The 12178-nt window shown below is 37.9% G+C and overlaps 1 protein-coding gene across 3 annotated transcripts in view; it reads right to left on the reverse strand.

Moving 5' to 3' along the window:
• Positions 1-12178, reverse strand: part of Hr39 (Nuclear hormone receptor FTZ-F1 beta) — a 220871-nt gene that overhangs the window by 8682 nt on the left and 200011 nt on the right. For all 3 annotated transcript variants that reach the window (XM_083144545.1, XM_083144546.1, XM_083144547.1), the window contains 3 exons: positions 9365-9559; positions 4094-4346; positions 2641-2795 (listed from right to left, as the gene is read on the reverse strand). In XM_083144545.1, coding sequence (XP_083000671.1) covers positions 2641-2795; positions 4094-4346; positions 9365-9559 — 603 coding nt within the window. The remainder of the gene's footprint in view (positions 1-2640; positions 2796-4093; positions 4347-9364; positions 9560-12178) is intronic.

The following is a 12178-nucleotide window of genomic DNA, read 5'->3' on the forward strand; positions in this document are numbered from 1 at the left end:
GGGGCGGAGCAAATAAATTAATGAACTTAAGTAAGCAACTGTTCTAAAATTCCTCCTCGAATATCTTTGCTGGCACCAATGTAAATAACATTCTGGTATGACTACAGTTCGGCAGCCTTAGCTGAAACCATGGACAGAAGTGCACATGTGCCAACTGGACTTGTTCAGTGTCAAAATAGGGGTGACGGCAGAAATCACATACCTCTAATTAAGACTGAAAACAATGAGCTTTTGTTTGAAGCCGTGCATAGTCCTGGGGCTAGAAACATGGTGGAGATGCACATTAGAGCTTGTTAAGTTTTTATTTTTGTGAAGAATTTGTCCTCACCTGTAGAGTGTAATACGTAGAGTTATATACTTCTTAGTAAACTAAAAAATTGCAATCTTGCATGGTGCAATGACTCACAATCTTCAAAATAGTTGTTACAAGTACAAATATGAAGGTATGTTTGCTGCCATGAGAGTATCTCCCTCTCTACAAAATTTTTGACCCATATAGAAGGCTCACATTTCCTGGAGGTCTGTGGCAGCAATGACATTTTGGGAAGGTAAGGGTTATGTGAAAATAGTTTGCCGTGCAATGAAGTAAGTACAGATGTGTTTCAAATTATGGAAAGGTTCAGAATGAAGATAATCTATATAAATGAAATATCACTGCGTAGTTTGGCTGGTGCTTCTACCTGTTTCTCCTCTAGCGTTTGGAATAGACCTTTCCAGCTAGATTTGTCTTCCTTGGCTGGACTGTAAGTAACTCCTTACTTCCAAGTAGAGTAGCATTAGTTCTTGAGTAAAGTGACAGTAAGATTCAGTAGGTAAAGTTTCATATTATCATGTACCCAGAGGCCCAACCACAAAATTTTGTCTGGGGGGGGGGGAAGTACCAGAATAAACGTACCAATAATAATAATAATAATAATAATTTAAATAATAATAATGTTAATAATGACAATGTTATTATTATTATAACATTATTATTATTGTTATTGATTTGTTTTATTTTACTTTGCTTTTGTGCCACTTTTAGAGAGTGATGATATGATGAAATTGATGAGAATGGACACTCACAAACATCCATGCCCAAGCTGGGATTCGAACCCGGAACCAACATTATTATAATTATTATTATTATTAGTAGTAGTAGTATGATCAAAGACGTTTTTACCCTCGTAAATTATGCAAAAAGGGGGTAGAAGTTAGTGCTAAAGCATTTGTGTTCGAACAAACTATTTGAATTATTTTTTCAACATGTTCAATTTGACATTAATAATGGAAAACAAGCACACAAACTATTTTTGAAAGACAGAAAATGCTTGATAAATGCATTCCAAATATAATTATTTTTTACATTAACGTGTACAACTTGCATGCACAATATATGTTTCCACATATGTAATATGGAGCGACATGGTCACTAAATTGTGTGTGCATTCAAAGTTTCTTTAATACATATTATATACAACATATATTATTTAAATACATTACACAACCAATTCATCCATCTCACAAAAAACAAACAGCAAAAATTACATAAATTGCCTTTCCTCAAAACAATTGTTCATGCATTTACGACGAAATCAATTAAGACAATTCTTATTTCTCTGTCTGGGAATTCAAAATGCTTTACACAGAGCAATGAGATATTGCGAGCGAAGCGAACAAGAAAATTTTTGGATCCAATTCTTTTCCAGGCTGAAATCAATATTGTTTTAATAGGGCACAAATGATTTTACGGGGTGCCAATGCATTCTCTCTTTTTCAACTTTTGTGCCTCCCCGATGGTGTAGTGGTAGCATTGTCACCTTGTAATCAAGGGGCTGCAGGTTCAATACCCGATTGAGGCACAAGGCACAGTGGTTAGGATCCCACTTAAACTGCAGGTCCAGTCCCGATTAGTCCTTCTGTGCGTAAAGTGGACTTAAAACCACAAATCAATCAATCAATTTTACAAGTTATTTTCATTTAGATCGTTCAGCACCCAGAGTCAACTCCCCCGCCCCCTTACTACGGTCCTGAACTTGATAAGACCAAGAAAAGCAGGTATTGCGAGCGAAGCGAGCAAGAAAATTTTACGAATGATGTTTTTATTTGCATTACATTTGAAGTTGTGGGCAGTAATTGCCCCCTGCAGGTACACTTGGCCATCAATATTTGCCCCCTTGAACTCATTTCCATCCAAGGTTGGGGGGTTGGGGGGGGGGGGGGGGGCAATGCCTGCCCCTTTTGGTTGCGCCACTGCCTGTTCCAGTTTCTATTTATTGTCCAATTAATTTCAAAGGATCACTAACGCAGGTTACAGCATCTAGGATGTAGCATGTCACTGCTCTGTTTACTCCCAGGTGGCTACCGTTCTGATTTCCCGCAGTGATGCATCTCTGTGCTACAAGCCATAACCTGTGATATAGACCAGAAGGTTTGTACTGGTACAACGCCAAGAAATGGTCTGTCACCTGTAGGTCATTGTTGCATCGGTCTCATCAAAACGTTAAAAAAAATGTTACTTGTCCTTTTGCTTTGTTCAAAAACCTACTTCTAGTGTACTACTACAAAAATATTGCTCCTTCCACATAAAAAGTATTTTCCAGATTGGTAGATGACAGGAACTACGCGAGTGATTTCAAAAGTTAAAAGCAGGAGTGTTACCTGACATGTCCTTTGGAGTTCAGGGATCCTCAGCAAGAGCTCTCCAAACTTTGAAGGAATGTCAGGGTAGTGAGCCAGCGTGTAATGCTGAAGGGCCTGCAGGGCTTTCTCCTGGGAAGCTCTCACCCTTTCTGGCTCTCGCAGATCACTTGCATCTGGAACAAAACAGTCACTTTCAAAATATGATAGGGAAGATACAATCAATATCGAACAATAAAAAAACTGTATGTCAAGGAATGGAAAAACACAGTGAGATATTAACATACCCGAAATCATTACTTCTGGATGATGCTGAATGTCATAGCAAGGCACATTATATTGATATTGCATTATGATACGGAAAGGTAAGAATTATACTTCCAGCAAGATAAACAGTTAAAATTTGGGCAGAAAGCAAAAGTACAGGAATGATGCAAACTCTATAAAGTGTTTGCCCTTTAAAATAGGGCTCAGCTGATGCCACTGATAATCATACTCTATCCAATTCTCATTCAGGCCGATGCTTGATGTAGCAATTAAAAGTTGTTAATATTAATAATAACACGTGGCGACACAGTCTGTGAGGGCCAAGGCCTACCTACTGACTGCCAGCCTCATTCCCGCCTGCAGAGTTGCAAGATTATCCAACCAGTTATGGGGTGATATTTGGTCAGAACGAACCCCCCAGTCATCGTCCTAGGTTTCTGTGACTGGTTATGCTACTCATTCGTAGCTCCCCAATTTCCTCACGATGGTAGGTGGTCACCGGTCCCATATACGGGCCATAATCTCAGGAGAAAAGTTGTTACACTTCCTCCAGACTCAAACCTGTGCACATCCCGTAGCCGGAGCCCAAAGAATGGTGCCTTAGACCGCATGGCCAACGTGGAACATTGATTAATATTACTACTCCAATTATAAGCATCAATTTACCAGTTTTTTGTTTTAAAATATTCAAAAATTACATCAGAACTTAAAAATACAATCACAAAATAGTGTTTCGCATAATCTTCGTACAAAATCAATGGAAACTCAAATTTTGCTAGATTTGTAGGATAATTACACTGTGAAAGTGGCACAGCATTTTTGCAGAAGTAACTGCTGGTATCAATCAATAAAATCGATACCGATACCACTGGTATGCATAGGCATCAATATGGGCTCAGTCCTACCTTCAAAATTTAAAGATGGAGTTGGTATTTTACGTCCACATTATGCACAGTAAGGCTAATGGCTAATTGGGAATGGACCTACAGTTTAAAGTGGGATCCGAACCACTACATGCCTCCACCGGGTACAAGGCGACGATTCTACCACTGTGCCATCGGGGAGGCCTTCAAAATTTACAGAAAAACAAGGGAATATCTTAAATCTTCAGCCACTAATTGAACAAATTCTATCCAGCATGTGCTGGAAGAAGAGATTTTAATGAATAAATCACAAAGTATATTTTTCTACATGAAGATTTACTCACCAGAGGTTAATAATACTATAACTTTCATGGCCACATATTCGTATTTGTCCACCTTAAGCCGTCGAAGGTGTTCTGTAAAATTGAGCATTCGTTCTATACATGCTCCCAATCCCAGGCTTTTCGCTTGGTCCAAAGAAATGGATTTCCCCAAACTAACACGGATTTCTCCCGGCGTACCCATGGAACGGAAACAACATGAAAAAAGCAGCAACTCACACCATGCATTGATCAACAAGGATATTTGATCATCAATCTGAAAAATTAAAAAGGAAAGTATGAAAATCAGTCTAATCTCATGAAACATACAAAGTAAATCACAGAATTGAAAATTAATCTATTGCATTAGTATCACATTACTGATATACGTAATTGTAATGGTAATGCATTAAATTTTCATAACAATCATTATTTCATGCTACTTGCATCACCTTTCAAAATTCGCAATTGTCTGTTATATTCACGTGAATAAACCATGATCTCTAACAAATGAAAGAATGACAGTTTTATTATCAGGGTTCCTCTGACTTTTCCAGGAACTTTTAAATAACCTTCTAGTCTATGCTATAATGATTAACATACTAACAAATAAGAGTTATATATTGAATTTAGCATAACAATCAAATGAATCAAGTTTGTTCAACATCATTGAAAATAAATTATGAAAATTAAAGTAACGAAATACGAAATATTCCCAAAGAAAAAGGAAGCTGTTGGGAGAGAAAAAAGTGAATTGTAATTTCAGGTTGGAATCCTGGCAAACAAAAACAGCATTTCATTTCTTTAATGTTTCTACATAATTTCATGACTTTTCAATGATCTCTTCACTCCTAAGTTGATTTTCTTGATCTTTCCAGGTTTTTTCAGGTAAATGGGAACTCTGACTATTCACAGAAACCACTAGCATTGTAACCATGAATGTGCACACATATACAGCGTTATTCATATGTCAGTGTCACATTTGGGGAACATCATGTGAGTGATGTATGAGATGTGTGAGTCCGAATCATGTAAGTATGGAAATCAGAAACTCTATAAGTTTGTGTGACGTGAACAGTGCATGTTGTGGTGACGCGGTTGGCCGTTAGGCGGCAGCAGTGTACAATATGGAGTTCTCAGGTAACGAGAGAGCATTTTGCGTGATACATTGTTTCGGTGGCCGCCAAGATCCCCAGACTTCACACCTTGTGATCTCTTTCTCTGGGGATATGTGAAGGACAGGGTGTTCATTCCACCGCTTCCAGTTGATTTGAACGACCTCAGAGTTCGCATTACAGCAGCGATAGCAACGATAGACCGTGACATGCTGGTGCAGGTGTGGGCAGAATTGGACTATCGCCTGGATGTCTCCCGTGTAACCAAAGGTGCACACATTGAGCACTTGTAAGGTATGACAAACAAACTTTTTGAGATTGTCTTTATTTTTTTATATCATTCATGCTGATATGTCATGTACCTATTTCACAATAAAACTCCGAAATGTGACATTGACTTATGAATAACCCTGTATGTATGTGCGTTAAAGGTGTGCATGCAAATATGATTCAGGCATACTGTATGACCAAGAAAAACATTAGTTCTGGAATACAAAATAATTTGTTACGTTTTTTAATAACGTGACCAACTCTGTTTGCAAACAGTGGTAAAATAATATACATTTCCAGATTTTAAATTTTTCATCTTGGTCCCCTTAAAAGCATAAAATCGGGGCTCCACTGTATGTTCATTTGGATAAAGGGTTCCTTGTCTTTAATACAAGGTCTTCATCACTAAGCGAGCAAAGACACTAAGGATGGGGAAGAATATTTAAGTGGATGGAGCTTCAATTTCAAGCTACTACAAGCAAATTGGAAACACTTTTTAAAAACACCTCTTCCCACGGGTGCTGCCAGAAATATTTGCAGTCCGCCGGCTGCTGACCCAAAATTGAATGAGAAAACCCTTCTCAACCAATCAGAAGAGTGTTCATTCAGCACAACTGCTTTTCTTTAATTTTTTACATTCCACACAGTTCATGTATACCCATATTTTACGAGGTTATTGACTTTAATAACACTCATTCATAAAAACTAGTGAAATCTTTTGGAAATTTAAGCCATGAGGTTTACACTGTGTGAACTCTCACATAAAATCACATTGTGGAAATATTTATTCCATGGATTAAGTGGTAGAATGGCCTGGATCCTGTATTCTAGAGTTATTTTTCGACCGACTGCACTTTTCACTTTTATTATCCTGTTAAAATACTAATTACCTAACTGTTATTGACTATGTATAAAAATAATACATTTTCCCCTAATTTGAAATAAACAATGCAAATTTCCAGGAGAATCAACTAACCTTCTGCAATGAAGACTTACTAGACTATTGAAATACTTAAGTCTCTTTTATGTCACAGATAGGCTGATTGGGACTGGACCTACAATTAAAGTGGGACCATTATGGGCCTCCACCGGGTGTTGAACCTGGGACCCCTTGATTACACTACACTGCTATCAAAGAGGTCTTATTGAAAGAATGAGATGATGCGTAACCATTTCTGTGGTGTGCTAATCCTACAGGAAAGATGTTTGTGAAGGAATAGTAATGCCATATTTTTTTGCATTCAACAATCTTTTTTTAAAGGAAAACGGAGCCAAAGGAAACGAGTACAATCCTCCCTCCACCAACCTATCTCCTGGGCATGCAACTGGAAAATTTTAACATTATTCAAAACAATATACAATAAAAAACATACTTTGCAATTACTACAGACTACACACACTCCATTATATTTAACTATAGTGGGGCCACATGCAAAAGAACATGCGCAGAAATATGTGTCTTGTACTCAAATGTGGAGGGGCCAAGCTGAAGAATGGAGGGGAACATGTGAGAAGGTTCTTTTGTTTGCAGCCACTCTATAACAATTATTTCAAGGATTACATCATGATAACCACAATGCTCATTATTATTGACAACTATACTAAAATGTTGTAGAAATAAAAACTTCAAAAAAGAATTATTAAATTTTTCTTGTATGTACATATTGCTTGCATTGTAGAATTATTCTCTTGTAGTTCATGGATATTACAAGTGATGTAACATTTCGGGAGACACCACCTTCCTTTATTACACCTTTATTCTTAGTTTAATTAATGCTACAGTTATAACAATGGAATAAATTGAACAAAAACAAAAAGAAACATCATATGAATCTTGTCAATAATGTTTCAACTGTGTTTCATAGTGAAGTTGTTATGTTACAACAATGTAACATCATTGACAAGATTTATTGTATGACAGTTTCTTTTTGTTTTGTTAAATTTATTCCATTGTTATAACTGTAGCATTATTCAAACTAAAAATAAATGTCTGATGGAAAGAGATAGTGTTCTCTCAAAACATTACATCAAAAATTGTGTTTAAATGCTTGTAACAACTGTAAAATACAAGAGAATTAATAACAATTGTTCATCTAAGGAGATTTCACACTAAAGTGAGAAGACACGTGTTCCATGTCACCTGAGGATCTTACCAATTGAATGCAGGCTTGTGAAGTGTATCATACCAGTATGGTATGAAATTTTGCTGTTGTAGGTTCCACGTAGGAAGTGAGGAACTTCCTACAGTTCATTCTTACTTATTTCCACTAAAAAAAAAAAAAAAGGTAAAATGTTCCCCTGTGCATAGCACCACGCCATGAAGGCGTATAGGGGGTGTGGGGGTAACGCCCCACACTTTCTTGATCCGGTCGTGAGTGGGGGTGATGTGATCAGCATCACGCCCCTGACTGCCTTTACCCCCCAGGGTTTCCCCCAGGTACCCATGTTATTCGACGCTGGGTAGGCACCGGGGCCGCTTCCACCGTTAGAAAAGTTCCCGGATTTGAACCGGCCAGGGATCGAACCCGGGACCTTGAGCATGGTAGTCAGACGCGTTACCGACTGAGCCAACGCAGCCACACTTATTTCCAGTTCTCTACTTTTTAGAGTTGAATGCGTGTTATAAAATTATGAGCGCAATCCGTACGTACAATTGCCTAGGTTAGCTACTGTCAAGAGTTGACTGCTCTTGCTCGCTCCAGTAGCAGTCCGAAGACGATGGACACGGGCTTTTCTGCCACTCGTTGAGGAAGCTCGGCGGTCATCCTACAGACAGATGGGTGGGGGGTGGAAGGGGCAGTGCAAGGACGTGGGGAAAGGTTACGAAGATCGGCGAGGAATGAGGAACCAGCAAGACTTTCCTCAATCAGCGATGCCAACCCCAACAAAATGTTACTAAACCAAGCACAATTTGATCTTTGTTGGCACTTAGCACCGTTTCTAGCATAATCTGCAAACGCCAATCCCTGAGAGAGGAAAATCGAATTCAAAGGAATATGTTTTCAGAAAATAAAAATAAAATTATGTCCAAATCTTATTTCTACTTCACCAGAGGACATGTTTCAAATGAAAGGGAGTATGCCGATCCAGAAGAAAGCTTTTTTACAACCATGCTATGATTCATCCTCTGACTGTTCTTCATCCTGCCCGATTTAGTTCGCCAGGAAATCGGTAGAAAGTTGGGGGTAAACAATTTTCTCACACCTTTTTTAATTCGATGTTGAACCCATGTAGTTTGTTTCACCATTTTTAACAATTTGGAGGGGAAATTTACACTATTACATAACTGTTAAAAATAATAAGTAACACAAGTTCAAAACTCTAGAAAAGCAGATGTAGAATTACAATTATCCAAAATAAATAAATAATTAATAATAAATCCTACCACAATTTAGAGGCATTCAGCATAATTTCGAAGTTTAAGCAACACTTTTTATTATCGTCAATCCACAGGACAGGAAGTGGGAAGAAAATATAAATTCTTGCAAAATCTGAAACATCGTCAATGTTATTTTTGTTGATTTTTATAGGTTCACATTTAAATATTTCGTAGTTCAAAGTGAGGAGCAAGGGCCCCTTGGCACACGTTGAGCATGGCCTGCAGCTAACATTCTAAACGCAATGGGTAGTACAAGCAAGACATGCGAATGTAATTGAACCCATTTTTCAAACCTTCCTCGGATTACCATTCTTCCTACACTCTGAAGAAGCCACGAGTCGCCACTGGTAGATTCATTTCCAAGTGACATGCAACGCTTGTTACTTCAGTGTGAAATCTCAACATTATTGTATCTTTGAAACAATTTTTATCATGAATGTAACACTGTGTGTAAAAAAAAATAATTCTTTTGTAATATGAAATTTTACCTAATAATTCAAAAATAGAATAATGTACCACTGTAGTACTTACAGAAATATTTTTAAATAATGGCAAACTTTTGCACCACTTCACAATTTTGTAGAGTCGATGATCTGCTATGTTGCACAAGTTGGACAGAAAATCACCGGAATTCCCATCAGGAACTGTTTCATTGTCACACTGTGCAGACATTTTCTGAATTTCTTGGTCATTGTAGTGCCACAGATGTTCCACGTCCATTATTTCCTACAAAGAAAGAACCAACAATGGGATTATGAAAATTAACAACAACCAACACAACAATGGCCTGCTAAGAAAATACATGATGAATCTAGAAATTGAGAGTACAAACACAAATGACTACTAGGCTTAAAAATTTCACTTATTTGCAAAAAAAAAATCCACGTAATATTTTGGCTATTATTTATTGTGAATGATTATGATATTAAAGCAATTTTTATTGTTACCATAGACATTGGATTAATAAAAATTATGTCTGATGCTCACAATTATACTCTAATACTCTACTTACATAATAATTACTAGGGAATGGATTTTTACGTTCTAAAAAAGAGAGATTTAGGAATTTTATGAAGTCCTAAAATGAAGATCATAAAGTCCTAAATCTCTCTTTTTTGTAATTGCTGAAATTATTAATTAATCATAATTTTATGAAATAACAGCTTAAGATACAATTTGTGTAGAAAAATGGCACTATTTTCAGTGCAATGAATTCTATTCTTCGATTATAAAAAAGACACAATTTGTCCAATACAAAATGTTGTTTTAAGTCCACTTTATGCACAGATAGACTAATCAGGACGGAACCTACAGAGTAAAGTGGGATCCGAACCACTGTGCCATGTATCTCCACAGTGTGCCGAATTCAGAACCCCTTGATTACAAGGTGATGATGTTACCACTACGTCATTGGAGAGACCCAGGCATCTGTGGGTAGGCACTTGTACATGGAGAACCTTCTCTCCAGTCAGCAGGAAGCAGTGGCGTGGCGTGGGATTTTTAAAAGTGTTACCGGTTATCAGTAGGACATTTAAGGAAGGAGCTGTAAGACTTGGGTGCCTCCCCACCTCATGCCCCCCCCCCCCCCACCACATGTCTTCCAAGTAGTTCGTGTAATATTATTCTGGTACGACTGGAATTCAATACTAGATTTTGGTAAAGTTATTAATCAGGAAAAAAATGTTGGCATAAGCACTGAAGTGAAATCGCAAACATTGGTTGTTCACATAATAAACATTAGCCTAATAAAGAAATACGTAATTTGATACTTACAGAAACATCGAAGTAATTAACACCACTCACAAAACTCGCACTGCACAGTCCCTCCCACCAACCATTGTTTACTTTTGTAACATGTAACATGTGAAGCACCCTCCTTGCCCCCTCCCCTCTCAGCATCGGCACTTCCCCAATAGCCAAAATTTCCTTCGGAACCTTACACTGCAAGAAGTCCAGTTCTACTACTGTTGCCTTCTTAGTTCTTTTGAAACCAGATTTGCCCAAATCGTGAAACTTTTCATTTCAAATAAGACGTATGCAGAGTAGATTTAGTCTTGATCTGTTTCCAGTGGCGTGCGGTGACATTTAAACTAGGCTACGCAACATGGGCCATCCGAAATGGATTATGGGGACCAGAACCCCCCCCCCCCTCCCTGGCCATCATGTTATTCAGAAAATAACTTCTTTCTACAATTTTATAATGGAAAATTTCTCGTCCTTGTATCAATATCCAAATGTAACGAGGTAAAATATATGTATGATATTTTATATTCGCAAATATATTCTGATAGTAGCTACGTAGAGTCCAACAATTCAACTTCGATTATTTCCTTCATGCAGTGCGATGAACATTGAACGGAAAGAAATGGCACAATCATTTTCCGTCCTTTCAAATTTCATGTAATAAATTTGATAAATTTCAGTATCTTCTACTATTTCACACCTTTCGCAGAGGAAACCAACGAATAAGGCCAACAATAAAGTTTCACTGTTTTTCTACTGTCAATCACTCTGTAGAGATATTTTTTTTCTTCTTCTCAAAAATCAAAATGCCTAATATACTACTTACCATCCTTCACAACTCCTGCCTGAAACAATTCTTCCAACTCAGGAACAGACATTCCATTTCCGATTGTTTACACTTTTTTTGTAAATTCCGAAAATCCCTTCTCCAGAACGTCATCAATAACTCCCGGTCCCCCTATTTTATCACTTCACAGCACCGACAAACAATAGAGATCCTGTAATGTAAATAATATGAACGAAACACTCGCTGCAAATTTCACACGACAGAAGAAAGCAAAAGTCAACCTCCCACGGTATGTTGTGTCCGGTACCGCTATGCCCGAAAACCACGCGTTCTTGTGGACGAATGAATCGGAGTTGCCAGTCGACAAAGTATTTTGTAGAAGGGAGATAATTAAGGACAAGTAGAAAATACGTCAGCATAGATCCCAGAACACTTCAAAAGCTAAACTACCGTACATCACTTTGCAATGTCTGGCGGGAGGGGGGGCTCATTCAAATCCCATTGTAAGTGTTGTGTTTTATTATGTTTTTCTTTTATCATTCATTCATATCGTCGGGTCACCAATCAACACCCATGCTATGGAACTCATAGGAAATGTTGCCCGACCCTGTGGCCGAGTGGTTAGCACATCGCGCTGCGACGCCAAGGGTCCCGGTTTCGAATCCCGGTCGGGCTTGGTTGTTTGTGAATGTCCATTCATCAATTTCATCATTTCATCACTCATCCCCATCTTCGCAAATTAGCCAAGAGGCACAAAACGCGAAGTAAAATAAACTAAATCAATCAATCAATCAATCAAAGGAAATGTTGATCCC

Source organism: Lepisma saccharinum, chromosome 23, assembly GCF_977018435.1.
Source record: "Lepisma saccharinum chromosome 23, izLepSacc3.1, whole genome shotgun sequence".
Lineage (NCBI taxonomy): Eukaryota > Metazoa > Arthropoda > Insecta > Zygentoma > Lepismatidae > Lepisma > Lepisma saccharinum.